The sequence below is a fragment of the Wyeomyia smithii genome, chromosome 2 (assembly GCF_029784165.1).
Source record: "Wyeomyia smithii strain HCP4-BCI-WySm-NY-G18 chromosome 2, ASM2978416v1, whole genome shotgun sequence".
Lineage (NCBI taxonomy): Eukaryota > Metazoa > Arthropoda > Insecta > Diptera > Culicidae > Wyeomyia > Wyeomyia smithii.
The window spans coordinates 56976096-57000187 of record NC_073695.1 but is presented as its reverse complement, the minus strand read 5'-3'; the positions used below and the strand labels follow the sequence as shown (position 1 = coordinate 57000187).

Here is a 24092-nt window from a genome sequence, read left to right as displayed (position 1 = left end):
CGTGATCATTTTCGTGAATGATTAAACAGCCTTGTATCTCCAAAACGAACTTTGTATTAGGAAACATCGAATGCACGTGGTGGGACTGATATGCGAAGAAATTACCTATTGGAAGGCGAATTTCTCGGCATTATTGTCCCAGTGGATATTTTTATGGAAACGAGTGTTAAACCGCAAAACACTCAACTAGATTCATTGAAAACAGTCTATTGCAAGGTAAAACTGCTTAAAACCCATGACTGCATTTGTCACATTGGCGTAATGCGTAAAAGCATTGTGAAACTTTAACATCGTTTTTCTCGTTTGCATGATTTGGAACATGGGACAAATATGCGTAGAACGGCAGTAAAGCTTTACAGAAAAAATATACCCATTTGAAAGAAAATTTTTTTGACTAGAATAAATTCGAAATAAACACTAAACTGTGATTTAAAAAAAGTTTTGAATTTTAGTTTGTTTTTTTTTTCTTATTTTTTTTTTAAATCCTGAAGTTAAAACCAGCGTTAAAAAGTGAGCGAGAAGCAAAACCTTTTTCCTCCTTTCTGCTTGAAAACGAGACATATGCTACGCTTCTCAAGTCTTTTACACACACGCTTTCGAGATACACTTCATTCTTCATGCATTCCCCTGAGTAGCAGCAAGAGCGCACCGACACGCAAAAACTCTTTTGTATTGCTACTCAGCGATTGTAAAAGAGTACGCGAGTTCCTACTTTCGAGTAGGAGCACTCGACTGAAATTGCTCGACTAGGAGGAGTGCTTGAAAGACTGTGCTCGAAAACGATTATGCTTTCTTCCCGGCTTTGCTTCATGCACCGACAGCCGGCAGTGGGACGAAGAATAAGTAAATTAGCGCAACGTGTGGGGTATCGGACTAGAAAGGTGAGGAGGGAACTTACTATCACTTGCACGCACCCCTCGGCTCGCCGCGAGTTGATGCCAAATAGTGACGTTGCTTTTTGCGTTTACCATTGAGTTCGTCTAGTTGTTTACATTTGAAGCATTTACTAATACAAGAAACATGCACTCCTCACTTCTCTTTTATTCTCATTGGGGGCATATGATCTCGGGAGCAAATGCGAGCAAGGAAGAAAGCGAAAAAGAACGAGAAATACCTTGAATGGAGAATTCTCCACTGTGTGATAGCTGTAGCGACGAGAACCTCACATGAGGTGTTGCATGCTGCTTACGAGCGAGACTAACAATACTGCTTAAACGCAACTTTTGATAAAAAGTTCAGAATGGAGAAATGAAAATATTTTTAGTTTTTTTAAGACAGTTTCTTAAAACGTATTCAAATTTGGTATTCAATCGAGAAATTAATCGAGAATAATCGAATTCCAATTGAGAGTTATTTGTGAATCTCCAGCAACAAACATAGAGTTGTTGAAATAAACGATCGAGATAACACACGATAGCACACGAAATGACATCAGAGAACGGGAAGAATAATTCAGAAGTTAATTCCGTCCTTTGAATTACTCAACTCGTGGGAATAAAGCTCCTTCAAAGTTAACATTACCCTAACTTCTCAATTATTGCTCAAGTCTCTTTGTTGTCAATGAATAAGTTATGTTATATAGATCGTATATTTCAATAAATCTATGCTTGTTGCAGGAAAACTACAAATAACCCACACAAAAAAATAATAGTTCATGAAAAAGCATTTTGATTATTCTCAGGTATGTTGAAATCAAAAAAAAAGTGAAACTTAACTCCTAAGTAAAAATTCGTTTTATATTTCTCCATCCAGAACTTTTTATCAAAAGTTTGGAAATAACTACAGACCCTGTTCGATTTTGGCACGTTTTGTTTTTGGCATGGTTCAATTATGACCAGGCTTCGAAACGGTCAGCATTTTCATTTGATCTCGCTTCCTTAGCGAGCGTCATTGTAGGCCTTCGCTCGTTACTGTAAAACAACCGTCGCCTCTCAAACAAAGGAAAGGATGGTCATTTGATACTCGCGTATCGAAAAAGTTGCACTCTGTCATTCGTTTGGCGATGTTATTTTGGCATATTTCTGTCTACTTTGTTCTATTTATGTTGTGAAATATTATTACAGAATCAATGATATAAATAATTTTTCAAATATCCGAACTCATCGTGCGTAATTCTCATTTCTAGAAAAAATGTCAAAATACATTTGAAGAAAAAAAAGTTGTTCAAGAATGTTTTAATACAGAGAGCCTTGGTAGCGGCAGAGGAAGAAGAAGACGATTATCGCAGTGAAAAGTGGTTCTACCGTGACAATTTCGAAGCCTGATTTTGACACTGTTCAATTTTTGCACATGTGACAAGCACGAACGTAAATTCATATTTTTAGTTTTCTCGCTTTCTCTTCAAAAGATTTAGGTTTGATAACCGCCAAAAGAGAGGTATTATGGTTCTTATCGGTCAACCTTTTCCATAGATAAGGCCAGGACAGGTTCCGATAATATAATGGCCATGATCAAAGCAGTACTTAGGACCGTACCACGCCTTTAATGTCGGGTGGTCATATCAAGTGTCTATGTCGTTAAAGGTCACATGCGGACCTGTTCCGGATACTCCCAGATTGGACGTTTTGCCAAAATAGAATGAGGCCTTTACAGTGATGGCGAAAATCTAAGCATATAAAAATGGAGCTCTGTCTGTCTGTCTGTCTGATCCATATAGGCTTGGAAACTACTGAACCGATCGGCGTGAAATTTTGTGTATAAGGGTTTTAAGGGCCGAAGAAGGTGACTAAGATAGTTCGAGACCCCTCCCTTTTCTGGAAGGAAGGAGTCCCATACAAATGAAACACAGATATCTGCACATCTCAAAAACTGACCAAATTGAAACCACATTTGGCATATGCATGTCTTTAGCGGTAACAAACATGGCCAAATTGGTTCGACACCCCTCCCTCTTCTGGAAGAGAGAGATTTCATACAAATGAAACAAAAAACTTCTGCACATCTCTAGAGCTAAGCAAGTGAATGGAACCAAATTCGACAGGTGAATATTTTTAGGGATAACAAATATGCCCATAATGGTTTAACACCCCTCCCTCTTCTATAAGGGAGGGGTCCCATACAAATGAAACTCAAATTTTTCACAATTCCAGAGCTAATCGAGTTAATGGAACCAAATTTAGCATGTGAAGGATTTTGGGGGCAAAAATCATTTTAATGGTAGTTCAACACCCCATAGCCGATAATGACCGATTTCCATCCAATAAGAGTACCTCCGGAACCAGAATGATGCACAGAAGCTAGAAATCGATCACAGACACCATTTTGAATTCTAGGATGGCGACTTCCGGTGTCTGGAAAACAGCCGAAAATGACCAAATACCACCAGAAACCAGAACCAGAAACCAGAAAGACGCACAGAGGCCAGAAATTTTGAAATTCAAGATGGCGACTTTTGGTTTCTGGAAAGCAGCCGAAAATGACCAAATAACACCCAATATTGGTGTTTCTTGAACCAGAATGACGCTCAGGGGGCCAGATTTTGTCTCCAAATGCCATTTCGATATCCAAGATGGCTACTTCCGGTTTCGGAAAAACCGCCGACAAAAACCGAATATTACTTAATATGGATATTTCCGTAATCGAGATGATGCATAGAAGCCAAGCATTGACCCTGGACACTATTTTGAATTCAAAGATGACCACTTTCAGTTTCTGGAAATGTTTAAAATCATTAGATTAAACACAAAAATGGGCGAGACGAAGTTTGCCGGGTCCGCTAGTAATGAATACACTTGCAGTTTTGGTTAATTTTCCATATTTGGGCACTGATTTCAGTTGTTATATGATGTTATGTTACGTCATTACAATCTGCAGACACTCTTTTTAAAACAGGAATGGAGAAATAACTGGAATTTTTCTGTGTCGGTGATTCCGAAAGTTGTTTGCGTGAGTTAGTGTTTTTAAGGTGGCGGAAAAAATAAATACACTATTAAAATATATATACAAAACATTCCAACTAAATGTTACAAAACTCACTTTCAATATTTTGTGGTATGTCCTTTGTTTCGTAAGATCATATTCAATCTTCGGAGTATGTTTACCACCAGATTTTCACGAGTAGAAGCTGGAATTGCATACCACGCTTCAATAAGCCTGTGATATTCTTTGAATGATGCTTTGCAACCTACAGGGTGACAAAAAAGTCCGGTCACACAGGAAAATCTCAATATTTCAAAGAATAATAAGAAAATCTGAATCTGGTATTCATAGCTTTATTCAGTAACTCATAATTACTCGGAATTACACCACCTTTCTCTGATCGAACCAGCTTCAGACGTCTCGGAAAGTCGTCGCAAGCGGCGCGCACGTGCTCCATTGGCATCTCGTCCCAGATTTTCGTGATAACTCGCTTGAATTGCTCAAAATTTGTTATTTTATAGTCGTTCAGCTTCGACATCATGTATCCCCACACGAAATAATCCAGTAGATTCAGATCCGGAGACGACGGAGGCCATTCATTCTTCGAAATGAAGTCGGTCAAGTTTTTCCCACACCACGCCTGAACAACTTTTGCGGTGTGGGATGGGGCGCCATCTTGCTGGAAGCAGTAGTAATCGTCTTCAAACAATAGTTCAGCTTGAGGCAGAACATTTTTATTCAAAACCGTATCCAGGTAGTACACTGCGTTGATTTTGACCCCTTTATCGATAAAAATAAGAGGCAGTTTACCTCTCTTGCAAATGGCTCCCCAAACCATCACTGACGTCATATTTTGGAACCGGGAAACGTTCAGCTTGTCCGCAGGATTGCTGGAGGCTCACACTACAAACTCTATCATTTTGGCGATTGACTGTTTGCTCCAAAACGAACAGCTTCTCGTCCGAAAAAATAACTCCAACGACCGTTGGTACCTCTTGTCCTTTGTAGCTTTGGTAACCCCATGAACCACCTGTTTTTTGTACGGTGTAAGTTTTAAATCCTTGCGCAGAAGCAGGCGGATTAATTCTCGGTTCATTTTTAAGTTCCTGGCCAGCTTCCGTGCAGATTGGGCGGGATTCCGGCGAATCCGGTCTCGTATAATGTTTCAGCCTTGGAGTTCTCACAGACCTTGGTCGTCCAGATCGTGCCTTGTCCTTGGTACCTCCGGTCTCTAGGTACCGATTCATGGTCCGGTACACGAATTTCCGGTTGATTCCGAGCGGTTTTAGGTGTTTGAATATGTGTCCGGGTTTGTACCCTTTCACATTTTCAGCGATAACAGCTGCTCTTAACTCTGCCATGGCTCACAACTCAATGTAAACAAACTGCACAGAAACGAAACTCTACCACTTTGGGCAGCAAAGTTAACCCTTTCATTTGAAATATAGATGGCACCAGAGAGATGCAACGTGTAGGCTACAGGCGACCGCAAAAAAGTGTGACTGGACTTTTTTGTCACCGTGGTCATCTTCCACCAATTTTTCAAAGGATTTAAATTAGGAGACAGCGCTGGCCAATCTAATAATTTTGTATTTTCGTTTGAAAATCTTCTTTGTGTTTTCAATACTGTATGTTTAGGATCGCAATACTGCATAAAGATCCAGCAAAGTGGCATGTTTTCTTCGGCATACCTACTCGGTTAGGTACTACTAAGTATTATTATTCAAATTAATATAATTTACCATATAAAACCTCCTTCATGTTCAATTTTAATTTCCATCCCTTGTCATCGAGAGCCGAACATAATATTGATCGACAACAAGCAACACGACAACAAGCTCAGCAAGTACACGTACACTGATCTGACCCTAATGAAAAACAACATAAAACCATGCTAAGAAAAAGAAAACATAAAAATCGCATTAGCACTGATTCAAATTTACGTCGCGGTTTGGCCCGCTGCTGTCGCGTAATGATGACGATGCATAAGCACTTTTGTCCAATTTTCGTCAAGCACACAGGAAGAGGCGACTCGGGTAGAAGGTGAGCTTGTGTTTTGTATCCAAGTTTGATTCTTGCGCGGGACAGTTAGAGAAAATGTTTCGTCTGAAAGTCGAATTATTGGCTCAGACTCAATATTTTGATCGGTCGGACTGCTAAGAACCGAAATAAACGCATTAGAAATGACACGAAATTCACTCTCATGTGCCAAGTGTACACATAATACATAATTTGCGTGAAGGTTCAGTACATGGATGTAGAACGAAGCGTCATTGGAATGATTGATTGGGATTAGGAGGGCATCGAAATTAGTGTTTTTTGATACACGATGCTTTTCGTGAAAATTGGTGTGTCAGCACAATCGATTGCTTGAAAAAACTTCTTTTGTCGGCATATATTGTAATTGTTAGCAATACTTTTTTTGTGCAACAGAACTCATTTATATACTAAACAATAGCAGAACCATTGAATTGGGAAACTAGTACTCGCACAAGCTTTACTCGTTCGGCCGAATAAAGACTGGTAAAGTCAGTGATGAAGCAGTAGAATACTATTATTCCCAGTGAAGTAAAAAGCATTCAGAGAAAATTTCACCATCCAGTAACCAAACCGGCAGTATCTCCCGCGTCTACATTTCTCCGCAAGGAATGAAAAAAAAAACGCGTTTTAAATGTCTATGAAAAGATTGGCCGTAATCGCTGCTGTTAGCACGCACAATAGCCTCAGCAATCAGACGGTTTCCTACTACAACGCCTACGCGAACCACTCGACGACGACTTACAGCAGTGCACGCGGCGTCGGCAGCTCCAGCCATAGTCTCCAAGGATTGCAGGGTATGCGACCGGGGGCGAATCTGCACGGCAATGTCAACATCATGCTCGGCGGGTGAGTAACGCTCAATTCATATGCTTATTAACGATATTATTCAGCAGCGACAAAAAAATGTACGATAGGTGGCTTCGAAATAATTGGACGATGTTCCACCAGACTTGTGTTTATACAATAGGGCTGTGCGAAAATCAATTTCGGTTCCGCAAAATAAGGCGAGACGAAATCAAGATATATTTCCTAGTTCGAGACCTCGATCGAGACTGAACAAAATTTCACGAATTTTAGAGAAAAAATCTTGTTTGGGTAACTTTGGGGTTTAATGAATGAACGAGAAGGGAAACATAATACAGTCATGGAGAAAATAATAAATACACTTGCAGTTTTGGTTAATTATCCATATTTTGGGCACTGATTTTAGTTGTTATATGATGTTATGTTACATCATTACGATCTGCAGACACTCTCTTTCAGAGAGGAACGGAGAAATAACTGGAATTTCTCTGTGTCGGTGATTTCGAAATTTGTTTTGCGTGAGTTAATGCTTTTTAAGGTGGCGAAAAAATAAATACACTATTGAAATATATATACAAAACATTCCAAATAAGCTTCATTTATCTACAAATCGTTAGCAAAGTGACCTTTTATGTTACAAAACCCGCTTTCAATATGTTGTGGCTTGTCCTTTGTTTTGTAAAACAATATTCAATCTTCGTGGTATGTTTACCACCAGTTTTTTACGAGTAGAAGCTGGGCTTGCAATTCACGCTGCCTGTACGACGTTTCATAAGTCTGTTTCATTCTTTAGATGATGCTTTGCAACGTAGAACTTAACAATCTTCCATAGATTTTCGATACGGATAAAGTTAGGAGACTATGCTGGCCAATCCAACAATTTTATATTTTCCTCTGAAAACCATCTTCAAGTTTTCAATGCTGTATGTTTAGGATCGTTACCCTCCAGTAGAGAGGCATGTTTTCTTTGGCATACGGAAGCATCACGCTACGTAAAATATCTACTTAGTCATTAGTATTCATAGTCTATGTTATAAAAAAAAATGGGTTTCACACCAGCATCAGACCATGTTGTGGTCACTTCCAAATTTGACAATTTTCTTGGTTAATTGTGCGTTAAAGGCAATATTTACCGGTCTTCCCACCAGCTGCTGACCGTTTAGACCAAAAAGGTTTAATTTCGACTCATCCTACCAAGACACGATGTGCCATTTAGTTGCCCCCTAGTCTAAGAACTTTTTAGAAAATTCAGTTCTTGCCAAAATGTGTCGCTTTTGAGTAGAGTCGAGTTTTCTGTGTACCTAGGTGGTCGATTTTGCTTCCGCATGCCGAAGAAAATATGCCACTTTGCTGGATCTTTAGGCAGTATAACGATCCTAAACATACAGTATTGAAAACACGAAGATGATTTTCAAACGAAAATATAAAATTATTAGTTTGGCCAGCGCAGTCTCTTAATTTAAATTCATTTAGAAATTCTATGGAAAATTGTGAAAGTCTGGGTTGCAAAGCATCATCTAAAGAATGAAACAGACTTATTGAACGTCGTGCAGGCAGCGTGAATTGCAAGCCCAGCTTCTACTCGTAAAAAACTAGTGGTAAACATACCACGAAGATTGAATATGGTTTTACAAAGCAAATGACAAGCCACAACATATTGAAAGCGAGTTTTGTAACATAAAAGGTCACTTTGCTAACGATTTGTAGATTAATGAAGCTTATTTGGAATGTTTTGTATATATATTTCAATAGTGTATTTATTTTTTTCGCCACCTTAAAAAGCACTAACTCACGCAAAAAATATCGAAATCACCGACACAGAAAAATTCCAGTTATTTCTCCGTTCCTCTCTGAAAGAGAGTGTCTGCAGATCGTAATGATGTAACATACCATCATATAACAACTAAAATCAGTGCCCAAAATATGGAAAATTAACCAAAACTGCAAGTGTATTTATTATTTTCTCCATGACTGTATAAGAATGCGACGATTCTTTCGGGGTACTTCCGTAACTCCGTTTAAATGAATGTTTTGACGTTTCTCGGAGGGATTTCGTGTATTTAAAAGCAAGGTTTTTATTGCTGAATCAACTGAAGGATTGCCGAAGGAATTATATGGTTCACTCCAACATAAAATCCTGCAGGCAAATGTCACAATGTCTGCGGGCATGGAAGTATAAATATTCAAGGGGCTATTTTATCACACATAAACTAGAAAATAAGCAGCACGCAAAACATTTTTTCGTAATTGACGTAGAGAAAAATACGCATAAAGAAAACCTTGAAAATTTGTCAAGGTTTTTTTTTCTTCATATATGTGTTTGTTAAGGTTGTGTTGAGTAAAAATGTTATACATATAATTTGAGACATTTAATGTAAATAAATAATATTTTTAGATGTTGGATGAGTATCAAAAATGAGACTAATCTTACGTTGGCAGGTCGTTTCTGACTGATATACATAAATTTTGTATGGTAATCCATGGAGAAATTTATTAAATATGGGAAGCACACATTATTCGAATCGTCTCCTCCATAAAACTTCACAGATCATTCATTTTCTATTGCGACTTCGAGAACATAATCGTTTTAATAATCAATTAAAATTCTTCAGCACTCGACTTTTCTGAGAAACAACGAATTTCATCATTCGATTTTTTTAACCGACTCGATATTTCAACAAAATGAAATTTTTCCCTTATTCGAAATAGTGTTAATAAAAAATTCTACGAGTGTAAACAATAAAATCACAATGAACTATGGAATGTCATATCAGTGAAAATATGACAGGTCGAAAACGACCCAGTCTAACCGAAAAGTCCCAAAATCAAATATCATTATCGCCATCTAGCGGAAAACATCTGAAGAGGTTTTTTCGATGCTTTAATATTCAAGCAACAATGTAAAGAAATTTCAACCAAATATTGTAATCGGTTATGGAAATATCGATTGCCCCAAAAAAGATTGGGTCGAAAACAACTCCAACGTAGCTCTACGATGAAGTTTAGTTGATCGGACAACGTATGAAGTTTTACGATGATGCGCAATATGAGCGAGAACAGAAGGTGTGACTTAGACTTAGATAAAAAAAATCTTCATCCAACCGGGACTCGCACCGGCCATCTCCGATATCTCCGGCATGGTGTTTTCACCAATTATTGGCTAATAAGGAACGAAAACACCATGCCGGAAACATCGGAGATTACGGGTTCGAATCCCGTCTGGATGAAGAAAATTTTCTGTCTATTTAATTAATTGAGTTGTTTTCTATCCATATTAAAACAGACAATACACAAAATTGCTTATTGCAGTTCTTTAAGTACATAATTAAAGATTGCTATTACTAAATAAACATGTAAAAAAACAACATGCGTGTCCTCTACATGGCGTCGAAACTAATGTTTTTTAATTGACGAGTCAAGCGGCATGCAACATAACTTGAATTCACCTTTTCCTAAAACTGCATTTTTTAAACTTTTCGTAAAAACGTGTTTTACACTTGCATGTAGAGGTTTTTGAAAACATATATTTACGGGCTTTTGATTTTTCACGTTATATGGAAAAATCCACTAGAATAAAACGATGGAACGAACAACTAATACAGTTATTGAGCAGATCTTACGTACTACTTACGTTAGTGACAGTAGGATCGTAGCGCTAGCCCCGCAATTGTCCTGTACACTAAACAGTTGGCTGCGAAGTCTGTGTATAACAAACAGAAGCACCCAAGCCTTGCTTTTTGATAGTACTTAAATGAAAACCGATTTATTTCTCATGAAGATATTAATCAATTATTTCCCATAAAGATATAAATTAATGAACATTCGAGAAAAAATCGTAGTCGATTTTTCGACGAAGCTTTTTCATAATGTCAGAACAACAGCAGTGTACCGCCTTTACGTCGACTTTTCGAATACATTTCTTAATTCTACCAATCGAATATTCGTAGTTCGTTGTTAAACAGTTGTTTTGTAAGGATGCCAACATTTCTGAGAAATCCATGCGAAAAATCATCAAAGAAGGCTTACACGCTTTTTCTAGAGCTAGAGTGAAACGCCACTTGATTATAGAGCGAATAAAGGAACCACGAGTGACTCGTTCGAAAAAAATGCTTTCTTTTCTGAAAAATAAAAAAAAAACCGCAGCCGCACAGACCGGTTCATCTCACAAGAGAAAGTTGAGGATGTTCCTGAAAAAATGAAGTTTAAGTTCCAAACAAAACATTCGGCCAATGTATTGATATTTGACTTGGTAGCGTCCAATGATTTGAAAATGCCACCTGTTTTCATTGATACTGGTAGTAAAATCAATACAGAAGTGTAGGACTGAGTGCTTCCCTAGGTGAAGGCCAACTTTTCTGATAATCCATACGTCGATGCCGGAGGACTACATTCGAAAGGCGTGTACTAGCTTCCGGCGTCGACTCGAGGGTATCATTGCTAAAAATGAAGGTCACATCGAGTAAATTTGTTGAAAGGACCTCATACAGATAACTAAATTCAAAAATGGTTATATCATAGTCTAAAAGTACTTCAAATAATATTTGGAAGAAGAAACATAAATTTTCGATTTTTTTCCACCTCACCCTGTACTGCAACCTCCCAAATGAAGAAATGTTCGTTTTCATTTATTTTTTCTAATACATGTATTCAATACACAAATAACTAAAATTTAGACGTAATGTGTTCGGCATTTTGTCTAGTTTCATTTTATGATTTCCCAGATTTTGAAAAATATTGTTACATCTAGCTGATTTTTGAGTAATTATTATTTCGGTGTATAAGAGTTTGTGTCGACTGTATCCTAATAATGAAAATTTTGGCCTTTTGGACATAAAAATACTTCTATTTTGATTTATATGCTTTTTTGCAGTTTTTGGAATTTGTGGGGTTCGGATGCATGGAAATTTGCCAAGGCACAGGTCCGCAAAGATGGACACAATTGCTTTGACGGTAAATTGGGAATGTTGTGTTGTAGCTTAGGCATTTTGTAAACAAACTTGAGATTATGTTTTGGCCAATAGATCTGCATTTTTTAAAACTCTTAAGGTTTTGGATGTATGAAACTTTGCATTTTTTTCATCTTTCATGTAATATTCAAAACTTGCGTTGACAAGCTAGAATGAATCGGTGAGATATATTGTGTTTCTGAGCGATTTCGTCAGTAGGAGGGAATAGAGCTGTCATGCATAATTCTCCAGTATAAACGCATCGCCGGTCCGGGTGAGATTTACTCATATAAAAGTTTTCAAAATGTAGTGATTTCGCGGGATATACGGGTGATGGTTACTTTTTTCGCGCGCGTCGCCTGCATAGGATCGCGGTTGTTGTCCAAGAAAGATACTCTTCGTTCGTTTTCGTAACAAGCGTGCTACGCGCGCAACATTGGTGACATATAACACAAACCTCCTTTCCCATCGCAGCCGCGGAGATGCTGGGATGAACTTGATATCTATCTGACGGTATAGACGAAGAAAGCTCGTGTTGCTGTTATAATAACGCGTCGCGAATCGAAGCAGCTTTGCTCGGTCGATAAAAATCGTTATAAATCTGATGACTACGGAATAAGTATCTTTCAAAGAATAACCGAACTGCATTTGTTTTCTCGAGGATATTTGGGAATGAACAAACATTAAAACCTTTGGATGCTTCTGATGGTAAATGGTTTCCGCATAAACATAAACGAGCGAGGTTGAACAAAAAAATACACATCGTTCGCCTTCCTAGTGAGTTAAGTTTGCACAGTACTGCCCGAATCTGCCACTTACCACGGTGACACAAACCTTCCTTTCCGTCGCAGTCGTGAAGATGCAGTGCTAAACTCTGTCTCCGACAACAACGTTTGTTACAGTCCCTTCTCTACAACCTCCTTTTTACCCTAACGGTCGCAAGAATGTAGCCGGCGCCGTTATCGATTCATACAAAGTGGTAGCTTCTAAATGGAACACTGTTTGTGTATTGCCATCTGTTCAAGAATTGTAGAAACTACCGATTATGAGTATTAAAGTGGTTCATCGTCAAATGGAAATGGTAAAACTTTCGTCCTAATTTTGAGCTGTTGTCAAAATCAACACCACGGACTCATGAACGAATGGTAGTGAGACAAAATACTCGGAGAAATATTTCTTGCCGTTGGATATTTTTTGGTGTCCCATTGCTGTACACTGAAGATGGTAAACAAATCTCAAGTTCACTAGCTCAGATCGATCAGGAGGTGCAATTGCGAAATATGCGGTCGTGAAGCTAAAGCTCAAGCAAGAAACTCGAAAGAAATTTTTGACTTGGTTACACTGAGGCAGATTCGTTGAAGTGGGGTACAAATGAGGTCGTATGGTTGCTCAGGAACGTTTGTGTTTTTTGTGTAATGTAACGATGTTTGATTTGGTCGAAACACATATCTTCAATCACCATAATGTGTTTAAAAAAATGGAATCATTTTTTTACAAACATTCATTCTGGTACACATTTTGATTGATAGCTAAACCACTGGACTTGAACCTTGATTAAGACAAGAGAAGCTTTTCTTTTTTTGTCAATTATTTCAGCCGGTGTGCCCACTACCTTACTTGCAAATTATTGTTGAAATTTGCAGGATATACTTGATAAAATCAAAAATAACAGTCAGCCTTTTTACGGGGATTATTTATTCAGGGTGGCGAAAAAGTTTTCTAAATCAAATTCCCTGATTTTCCCTAATATTCCTTGATATATAACATTAATTTCCCTGATATTTTTCAGCATTCGACACAAAAAAAGGCAACGTAGATTAACGCAACTCTGAAATTCCATTGAGAAAAGTTTTCAATTGGATATGAAACCGAACCGTAGTGGTCCCGAATTGGACTTTTATGCTACAAAAAACAGTTTTGCTAGAGTGCCGTTTAAAAAAGAATCGCCTCTCGGTTAAAAATTTTTCCCTGAATATTTTCCAGTTTTCCCTGATATTTCCTGATTTCCCTGATCGAAAAAAGAATCCCCTGACATTCCCTGATTTTCCAGATTTTTCCAGGTTTTCAACTCCCTGTTTATACGAGTTTTTTTACGCAGATTGTTTAATTACCGCGGTTTTCCATGCGATACCGCGCAGATTCAAAAAAATTTTCACGAATTTTCGAAATAACGCGGGTTGGGCACCAAAACCTTCCTCTAAAGTAAAAAAAAGATCCGAAATGACCGTCAAAGAGGACAATTTTAAATACTGGTCGTAGAGCGTCTCGGGTTCTTTTTAAAGACTTTCTTGGTGGTTTACTTTGCGCAGATTTTTGAATTAACGCGGTTTTTTACGCAGTTTTTCTTACGAGGTATGTATCCCCCGCGTAAAAAACCTGACTGTACTTTGATATATCTCAAAAATGGATGTACAGTCAAACCTGTTTATGTGCGACGTTTTTTTTTGTGCGAATTTTATTTTGTGCGATTTTTTATATGCGGTTTTTTATTTTTGCGACTGTTTTTGTGCGATTTTTTTTGTGCGGCAAAAGAAAAAGGATCACATTCGACGAGATTTTCAGCTATTTAGTTTTTCCGATCCTTGAAATGAATGTTCACACGTTACATAAATATTGCGACGGCCAATTGCTATTTGAGCCAGTTTTACGTAGGAAAAGTCATGTATTATTAGCCTACGAAGGATAGCGGTTGAAAAGATTAGTATGTTTAAAAAAGTTACGTTTATTAATCAGATGTTCAAAGATGTTCTCATAGGTATCGTTTAAATCAGAATCATCAAGTTTCGAACTATTTTTAACCGAAATTTTTTTTTATGCGGTCCCTATCCATCGCATAAAAAAAGATTTTTTCAATATTGTTGTGCAAACATTGTTATACACGTGAGTTTTGAAATCAATTTTTTTATGCGATAGACATACTACGATTCTAAAATTACCAGCAAAACAGTGCAATAAAATACTGGTTGCAATTAGAGAGCAGGGTTAATTTGTTTCATTTTTTACTACCAGATTCTCTTATTACACGCAGCTTGGTATACTGCTTTGAGTACATTGTGCGACATGCGAAAAGCGATACCAGCTAATGCATTATTTCGTCAGATTAATTTCATTACTCGCCGAATTTAATGGATGGTTTCATATTTTCATGGCATTTTCTTAGCTTTCTAATGATAACCTTAGAGTAAGAAGCGGTACCATATTCATATTACATTGAAATGGTACAGAAATTATTTTACTTCCATGCGAAAATAAATATGTATTCAATTAATTTCAATTCACGCTAATCACCGGTGAAATTTTCATCTTCTGTACCAGACTTTTCAAAATGTTTTTGCTTGATAAAGAATATTATAAAATTGGATGATCGTATGGCCGTCAGATATAAACTAGATTATATCTTTGGGAAGCTGCCTGTACCTCCAACGAAAATTATCCCCTATTGTTGATTATCCAAAAAGAATCACTTATCCCGGTGAATGATGTGATTTCGTAAAAATCAAGACATCCAGCCACCGTGAGACGATCTCTAGTATGCTGTTGTTTACATTATTTATAATCACCGAGATTTCGTAAATAAAATTCCTTAACTTTATAGTTACATTACTACCAAAACAAATATGCAGAGATCGAACGCGACTTCAGGTCATTAAGTTATTTAATATGCGAGAATGTTTGTGTAGAAACCTGCAAGAAGTCGTCATCATTGGTAGTATGGTATGATTGGGTCCTGTCTTTTATATATTTTGTAGAGCTCCATTTTCTGACATAAACTATGTAATATAACACAGTTTTCAAAAATGATTATAACTCCTACTTTGACGCCATCATAACTGTTATTTTTGTTGTAGCGTAGCGACAGATCGAAGTCCATAACAAAAGTCTGACATACATAAATACTCAACACTGAAATCGTCTCAATATATTACATGCCGTGTGTATAAGACATAACCTACACAGAATTCGGCAACTCGATAAATATTACAATTAAATTTCACATCATTATCTTTACATGAACAAATAATTGCTTAAATTTCCGCGAAAAGCGGAGAGCCTCAGGCCACTCATTGTATGTAGATTGTAGTTCGGAGCTTGTCGAGCTCGTAAATTCGCCAGCAGTCGTCGCTTTGGGCGATAGTCCCGAAACAACAACTAAAAAAAGGCGCTGCTGCAGACACGCCATCGTTTTTAAGAGCTTTACCCCGGTAAACCGATTACGATCACGACCGAATCATGCAGCTTGCGTGACTTGCCCTGCTGTGGGAGCCCTTTAGTCAAATTGAGTGTCGTTTTTTGTTATAAAATGGGTTTCAAAATTTGTAACTAGTATAGATCGCAATCACATCGAGAAGTTTTTTTTTGTCATTGTCAATTTGAGCTCCGTGGAAACGGTGCAGTATTCATACAACGATCCACACAGGTAGGAACAATTGCTGTCGCCCTCCGGAGGCTCCAAGCGCGAGAATCTACTTGGTATGCAAATATGTTTAGTGCTGCAAATTAAGACTGGAATAAATTAATTTTGTTCTTCCCTACTTTGCTGTGTGTGCTAGCCCTAGAATTATCCGGAGCGCGTACCTGTAAACTGTGTTCGCGATATATTCTAGCACGTGTGTAATAAATGTATGGTAAGACCTGTTGAACTTTGCATTTTCGCTTCGATAATTGCGTATCAACAGTTTCGTTTTTTTTTTGTTTTTGTTAAACTACCATATAATGAATTATATATCAATTATGGAGAAATTTTGAACCAATTTTTTTTTTTCAAAAGCTTTAATTTGAATGTAAACTATTTTTACTAATGTTCGTAGAACTGAAACAACTGAGGGACGTATTCAATCCCATTAGTGATATACAGAATCGCGTGCGGACAATATATTTATATTCTGCCACCCCGCGATCGTAGATAGTAGCTATGTTTATGTCGGTGATAAAGCTATGTTTCTTGTGGTACACCGTGCACGATTAAAGCAATAATAATTGCGCTTCGCCTGATTGTCTGCCGTTTCACGAACATGTCACAAAAGAATTCTAGATTAGTCAAGACGCAAAAAATGAATTCATTTTTCGCCTGCTGAGGCAGTTTCAAAAGTATTTTTTCGTCGCAAGTAATCAAAACCAGCCGGAATGTCTTCCAAATGCAACCGAAGGTCAAGAGCATATGACAAGGCCGCAAGCGATAAAAGAGCTAAAAGACTTATTACAACGATAAATGTCTAACTTTTGTCGGATCGCGAGTGGAAAATCTACTTTTTCAGAACCACAATCCGGAGAGTACAATCAAATTAAATGTCACCAGCAGACTGCGCGCGGGAGCTATTGGACGAAACGAAATGTCATGAGCATAAAAAGCTGACTTTATTAGTAATTGGAACAAACCACCAGGGGAGCACCCCGGTTTTAGCCGTTGATGAAAATAGTAAGGCACTAGCTTGATATGTCAAAGTTTACGCCCGATTCAAAATCATAAACGAAAAAATACGATTTGGAATAAGCGAACGTCGCGGCGCGTCTTTTGCCATGGGAATGTTTTCTTGGTATGTACAAAACCCTAATTAGACCCGTAGTTCTCTATGGACTCGAAACCGTGACGCTGCTCACAGAGGACATACGCGCACTGGCCGTATTCGAACGGAAAGTGTTGCGGACAATATTTGGTGGAGTACAAACCGAAAGCGGAGAGTGGCGTAGGCGTATGAACCACGAGCTACAGACACTACTTGGAGAGATTCCCATTGCACACCTGACGAAGGTCGGGAGGGCCGGGCATGTCGTGAGGATGTCGTGAGGAAGGTATGATGGGCCGGGCATGTCGTGAGGATGCCGGATGACTGCGCGGTAAAATCGGTTCTCTTCAAGGACCCCACCGGCACCAGGAATAGAGGGGCCCAACGTGCTAGATGGCTTGACCAGGTTGAAGCGGATCTGCGAGTATCGAGACGTCTAGGAAATTGGCGACGAGTAGCCCAGGACCGAGTAGAATGGAGGAAAATTCTTGATACGGTACGAGCCGGTCCGGCTCTAGGCTGCTGAAGTAAGTAAATATGTTTTCACACGAACTCATACGGTTTATGATTTATTAACGAAAATATTTTCTGTTATCTCATAATGCCGCTTCTGGCGTCACCAGTTTTTCACCTAATAGCATGCAAATGTCAGAAAAGTTTAGTAAAAGTGGATTTTGGAACAAAACACTTTATAGAATTAACAGTTCCTAAAAACCAAGCGTAGAACAGCACGATAACATTAGGTTATAGACCTCTGGTTATTCTATGTGTTTGGCTGGCGATAAATGTCACTTACAACCCATGATGTTGTTTCGAACTTGATATACTTTTTATTTATATGGCACGTGAGGCAACGCTGTGGTGTTTTTCATCTGTATTGTAGAACTCAACTAGGTTTAATTTTTTTTCTATTCTACAAAATCACGAAGAATACAGTATGGTTTTTTTGCACAATTTTTCAAATAAAGCGTTTCTTGTAAGACGAGTTTTTTAATAACGCGGTTTTCAACGACGATTTTTCATATAACGCGGCGCCTAATAAAGATGTGTATAGATGAGATGTAAATTCAACCAAGATGATATTTCAGGATGAGTTGAATTCGACTTCAACCTAAAATCCTTGAAATAATCCTAAAAGGCTATAAAATGTCAAAAAATGTAAATTTCATATGAGGACTAGAATTGTAAGAAAAAACTAAAAACTGAGAATATATTATAAAAAAAAAACAAACGAGGGATCGATTTAAAATATAATTATGACTATGATATATTTCAAAGACCATTCTTCCAATTTAGCCTTCTGCAAATGGTAATTATCAAACAGCGCATCTTGTCAGCTATTAATATCTGCTGTGTATATTATCATATCGTAGAATAGTGATTATCTTTCCAGATTAAAAAAGTGTTGGCCTGAGCACATAATATTACACAATGATAAATACAAAATTCTTCGAGAAAAAGGTGTCATTATTCAGACAACGTACCTAATGAGACACTGCATTCTACGAATGGCTTTTGCTACAGAAACTGGCACACCGAAAAGACATAATCACTCCGCGAAATTTGAAAACGATGCGGAAGGAAGCGGCAGCTGAAGCCCATCATATCAGGAAGACAGATGTAGAACAATAACAATCGTCACCGCACAAAACGGTGGGGAAGAAAATCTTTAATAATCGCAAATGTACTTCCAACGCAGTCACATACACACCTCGCTCGCGCCTAATGACACACCCAGGTTCGGTGGGTGCCAGCCAGCATAGGAACAGGGCTAGACCTCCTCTGTCAGGCTGTGCAGCGGCGCAACGAGCACACATATGTCAAGCCGCCCGCCCGGTGGCGTCGGAATGATAAATGTTTCAAGATAGGACCAACGAAATCGGGGTGGTGCAGAGGTGGAGGGCAAAACGGGAAACTTTTCTTCCCCGAGTGATGTGCGATAATTTCTTTTATGTTGCACATGAAAATAAGACACATAGTGTTTACGACTACTAGCGTCTTTCTTTCCGCCGGGACAATTTGTATCCTTTAATTTTGCCCACACCGCGTGTTTCCTCTTCTGATTACGAACTGCACACCAGAGTGTTGTCATGTCATTGTGTCGTGGCGCTGCCGAGCGAAAAAAAGTGCATAAATCATTCAGGGGTGGATCTAAACGATAGTTAACTCCTTCGGTTAAAGCCGAGCCCTTAACCTATTTGGTTATTTTAAACTGTAAATCGTTCTTCTTAAATCTCTTATAGTTGAAATAAATTTTGTGTTTTAATTCGATAATTTGAATATTTGATCTTGCTAATAGTCTACTCCCACATTTTTTACTCATATAAGGGAACAAAAAAAGAATTAAAAAATAACTTCCACACATGAGAGTTTTATATACAATAGTTGTCATGATGTATTATTGATTTTTAACTTTCTTTGCTTCCAGGGCCATGCTGTCGGTAGTCATCACAGTTGTTTGTTTTGTTTGCTACTGCTGCCATCGAAACATCAAAAAGCGATCGAATTCTATCTACCGCCAGCAGTGGTTAGAGAACGAAGCTAATATGGAAATCTACAGCGTCGAACAGGTAGGATATGATTGACAGGGAGGGTATTTTGAGAAACCAACGTGTCCAGATGTATTCTGGTTCCTTTACCAAAATGTAACAATGAAATAATACGACTCAAGCGTGGGTTTACGCGAACACCCACCAAAGCACGGGTACAAGCTTACGCAACTGAACTAAAATTCCTTCATGCATGTGGCAATACATAGTTGACGTGATTCACAGCGTACGTTCATTCTTGATACTCTCCTGCATTAATACCTACACAAATGTATATTTCGACATAAATCGACAATTTCCCGCCTCGTCACATAGCTTCCGTGCTCGCAACTTTCATTCTATTAACAGAAAGTAACATAAAGTATTCAAGACTCTGCCGCGGCGATATTTGGTGTTCAAGGTAACATCGAAAATATGTGATAAAAATATGTTAAGAATATCCACTGTTAGTGATTGATATACTAACTAGAGTCAGAGTAAAATAAACATTTTGAATGTTGAGGGGCCATCCACATTCCACGTCCACGATCCATACAAAATTTCTAGAATGTATACCAATATAAATTTGATTTTAGCTCCTCTGGAACATAAAACGAGTTCCAGGTACATTTAACCATAGTAAACGGACAAAAGAGAAGTTTTCATACAGCATTTACAACCCTAAATACAGAGGAAACTATCCTTTCTATCCCGAACTTTGATGTTTGCACAAAGTTCGCATTTTTCATGTCACTTTTTTAATTGCGGAAAAAAATCCTGAATTTTACTTTATAGGCGTTAAAATAGTTGTATGTAGCAGTATGCAAATTCATTCTCTATTATATAGGTACAAAAAAATCTTTATATACGGGTTTCTGGTAACAACGTTCTTCCAATCGGCAGGCAGGATTACTCTCTTAATTTTCATCGCCATTTTTTTGAAAGTTTTGTTGTTGCGCGTCCGTGAGATCTTTTCATTAAATTAAGCGGTTTTCTTGTTTGAAAAAAATAAAAGCCACGAAAAGTTGTACAAAATGGAAAAATTTAGAGAAAAAAAAACAACTAGTCATTGCTATCTTCACGCGTGAGTGAGTCATTTTCTCATTCACTAAAGTAACTCTCGCATGGCACTGCGTTTAGTTGGACCAGCTCCGTTATGTTATGGATTTGATCGGCAAGAACTGCTCAGTTTACTAAGCCAAATACGTGTGCTGAAAATTCATTGGAGTATTTTTCATAAATTTTTCGGCTAGAGTGCGGTTTATTGGACGAAGATCTTACGAGCTGGAAATCATGAAACGATTATAATGAAGCGGAGAAGAAATGTGTAGCTCTTCAACGGTGATAAACGATCCAGCGGAACGAGCATTCGGGACAGCAAAAGACTGCAATGGGTTTGGTCGAAATTTCGATGAAAAAAAGGAGAAAGCACCACTGATAGTTGCAAAAAAAAAACCTAAATTAATCCACCTAGCGGTCAGACTCAACCTTTCTCATTCAAACTTATTATTTGCAAAAATAGATTTACATGAATGCTTAAATCCAATAAATGTTTATCCACTCTTTGGGTTCTAAAATATTGATGTTGTAATTAAAGTATAAGATATGAAATTTGACGTAATGTTAGTACTTAAGAAATAGCGAAATAAAAGCAATGACTCTTAATTTCGAACAATTTAATCACGAGCGATGCCGGGAACGTTCAGATAGTACGATACCACATTTAAATCATGTTGAGGCCATATATATTGATCGAAGCAGGTAAAGTGTTGAATAGTCTTTGAATTTCTGTTCTTTCTAAAACTTTTAAACAGCATATCAAATTGTTATGAAGTTTGTTATTTGTAAGTTTGAGAGATGACTCATTTGTATGACACTAGTTATGTTCAAATAAGTCGTGTAGTACTTGAGATAATAGACTTTCGTTGTTTTACAAATTAAAACATAACGCTTGCTTAAGCTTGATTACAATCAAATGAAAAGGTAACGTATGGGGCAGCCAAACTTTGAAACCACGTGTTCAATCATAATTCATCAGTTAACCCTTAACTAGCCCGTTCATCTGATATCAATATTGTTCAAATCGGTTGTGTAGTTTCTAAGATAATGAAGTTTCGTGATTTTCACATTTCGATACATTACAGACGAAGTTACAGCCCGATTACTGCAAAATTCAATAGGGAGTTATGAGGTAGGTAGACCTTTCATTTGATACTAATTCTGTGGAAATCGGGTCAACCATCTCTGAGAAATATGAAATTCAAAAGTTAAGGGTTTTTATGGTAGCCCGTTCATTTGAAACTAATTTTAATCAAATCAGATGTGTGGTTTCTGAGATATTGATGTTTCGTGATTTTTACACTTTGATACATAACCTTTAAACTAGAAATCAGATTACAATAAAATTCAATAGGGTCTTATAGGGCAACTAGACCTTTCATTTGCAATTAATTTCATTGAAATCTGTTCGGTCAGACCATCTCTGTGAATAGTGATTGCGAAAAAAGGTGCACATACACACGTACACACCCACACACAAACATATACACCTATACATGCTTATATGCAGAAAATGCTCGATTCGTCTAACTGAGTCGAGTAGTATATGACATTCGGCCATTTGGATCACTTTTCTACCTTTTAATTAGCCAGTGATCGTTAGGAGGAAGTCAATATGTTAACTTTCATTATGTGATTTCACATTTTCATGAACAACGGACAAAGTTACAATCCGATTGCAATGAAATTCAAAAGCAACCTGTGGGGCAACTAGACCTTTCATTTGACACTAATTTTGTGAAAATCGGTTCAGCCATCTCTGAGAAAAATGAGTGAGTTTAAACAACCTCAGGATAACTTTTCTTTACATAACTTTCGAACCATATGTTCAATCATTACGAAATTCAAAAGTTAAGGGTTCTGGAGACAGCCCGATCATTTGAAACCAATTTTATTAAAATCGGTTGTGTGGTTTCTGAGATATTGATGTTTCGTGATTTTTACATTTTGATACATAACCTCTAAACTAAAAATCCGATTACAATGAAATTCAATAGCAACCTATGGCGCAACTAGACCTTTCATTTGCAATTAATTTTATGAAAATCGGTCCAGCCATCTCTAAGAAAAATGAGTGAGAAAAAAAAGTTGCACATACATACACACACACACACACACACACACACACACACACACACATACATACACACATACATACATACATACAGAAAATGCTCAGTTCGTCGAAAGAAGTCGAGTGGTATATGACATTCGGCCATTGGGACCACTTTTATACCTTTGGTTTTTCCAGTGATTGCTATACCTTTCTAGGAGAAAGGCAAAACATTAAAAAGTAAATCAATTCATCAAAAAGGCCAGTTATCAAATTCACTACCCAAGTAACACACGTTGTTATAGAGCTGTTGAGATATCTGCTTTAATACAACCTGCAGTTATAGATTTCAGTTGACATGACCTTTTCCATGACATCTCTATCACCAGAAAAGCGCAAAAATTAAAGGCTACTAGAACAAGTACTGGTACTTTATAAAGTATTATAAAACTTCATGAAAGCAAGCCAACGTGTTAAACCGGAGCTGTAAAATACATCTCGAGTACCAATATGGTAGAAATACGTTGAAAATAGGTTACTTTTAAGTTGTAATTGCTAACTAATCAAAACATCGTTGGCGCAAGCATAAAACTACAAAATAAAAATATCGCAGAACGACACTGCTTTATATCAGGAACAATAATGGAAAAAATAGTGATTATGGCGTTTCGAATAATCAAATAAGAAACAATAATAAATCAACCATTTGATGCTTTTAATACAAAGTTTTACGTGCGCGTCAAATTTCATGGTGAAACATTACGTTTTACTTCTGAAAAAATTATGCGCCATTCATTGGATATTGTTTTCTATTTGTCATTCAGTGGAAAATAGATTATGCATTACAGAATGTACACTGATTTATTTCATTGCGAAGAGTCAGTTTACCCCACCACCGCAGTTCGTAAACCACTATCTGGCATCTCTTTCTTACATGCGTAGTAAACCGCAATGTTCTTATTTTTCTTTGGGTAGATCTGCACTGACCCAGTGTAATGAAGAAATTCGCGCATTCGTGGGTCAGAATTCGCCATAACAAAGCGCATGCGCAAATGCGTTGCTATGAAAACATTCACCCAGCGCATCCGCAAATGTATTGTTATGCGCAGTGCAACAAGTTCGATGATCGTTTTTGTCAGTGGCACCTTTAATCAATTATAAATTGATGATGAAAAGCAATGTTCAACCTTTCAAAATCAATTGTTTCTGTCGCTTGAATATTAAAATTGTTTTCGCATAGTTTCAACGTTATGTAGACATAAAATAATTCAAAACTAGAAAATGTTGCTAGATATACGGT

General features: G+C 37.6%; 2 protein-coding genes across 16 annotated transcripts in view; one reads left to right on the top strand and one right to left on the bottom strand.

Moving 5' to 3' along the window:
• Positions 1-24092, bottom strand: part of LOC129723139 (probable beta-hexosaminidase fdl) — an 80212-nt gene that overhangs the window by 20300 nt on the left and 35820 nt on the right. The gene's annotated exons all lie outside the window — the stretch shown is intronic.
• Positions 1-24092, top strand: part of LOC129723152 (transcription factor mef2A) — a 38265-nt gene that overhangs the window by 4766 nt on the left and 9407 nt on the right. For 7 of the 13 annotated variants that reach the window (XM_055677162.1, XM_055677167.1, XM_055677166.1 and 4 more), the window contains exons 2-3: positions 6292-6744; positions 19581-19722. In XM_055677162.1, coding sequence (XP_055533137.1) covers positions 6530-6744; positions 19581-19722 — 357 coding nt within the window. In that variant the 5' untranslated portion in view covers positions 6292-6529. Of the gene's footprint in view, positions 1-5652; positions 5902-6291; positions 6745-19580; positions 19723-24092 lie in introns of all 13 variants that reach the window. The other 6 variants (XM_055677170.1, XM_055677171.1, XM_055677165.1 and 3 more) reach the window with 3 other exon arrangements.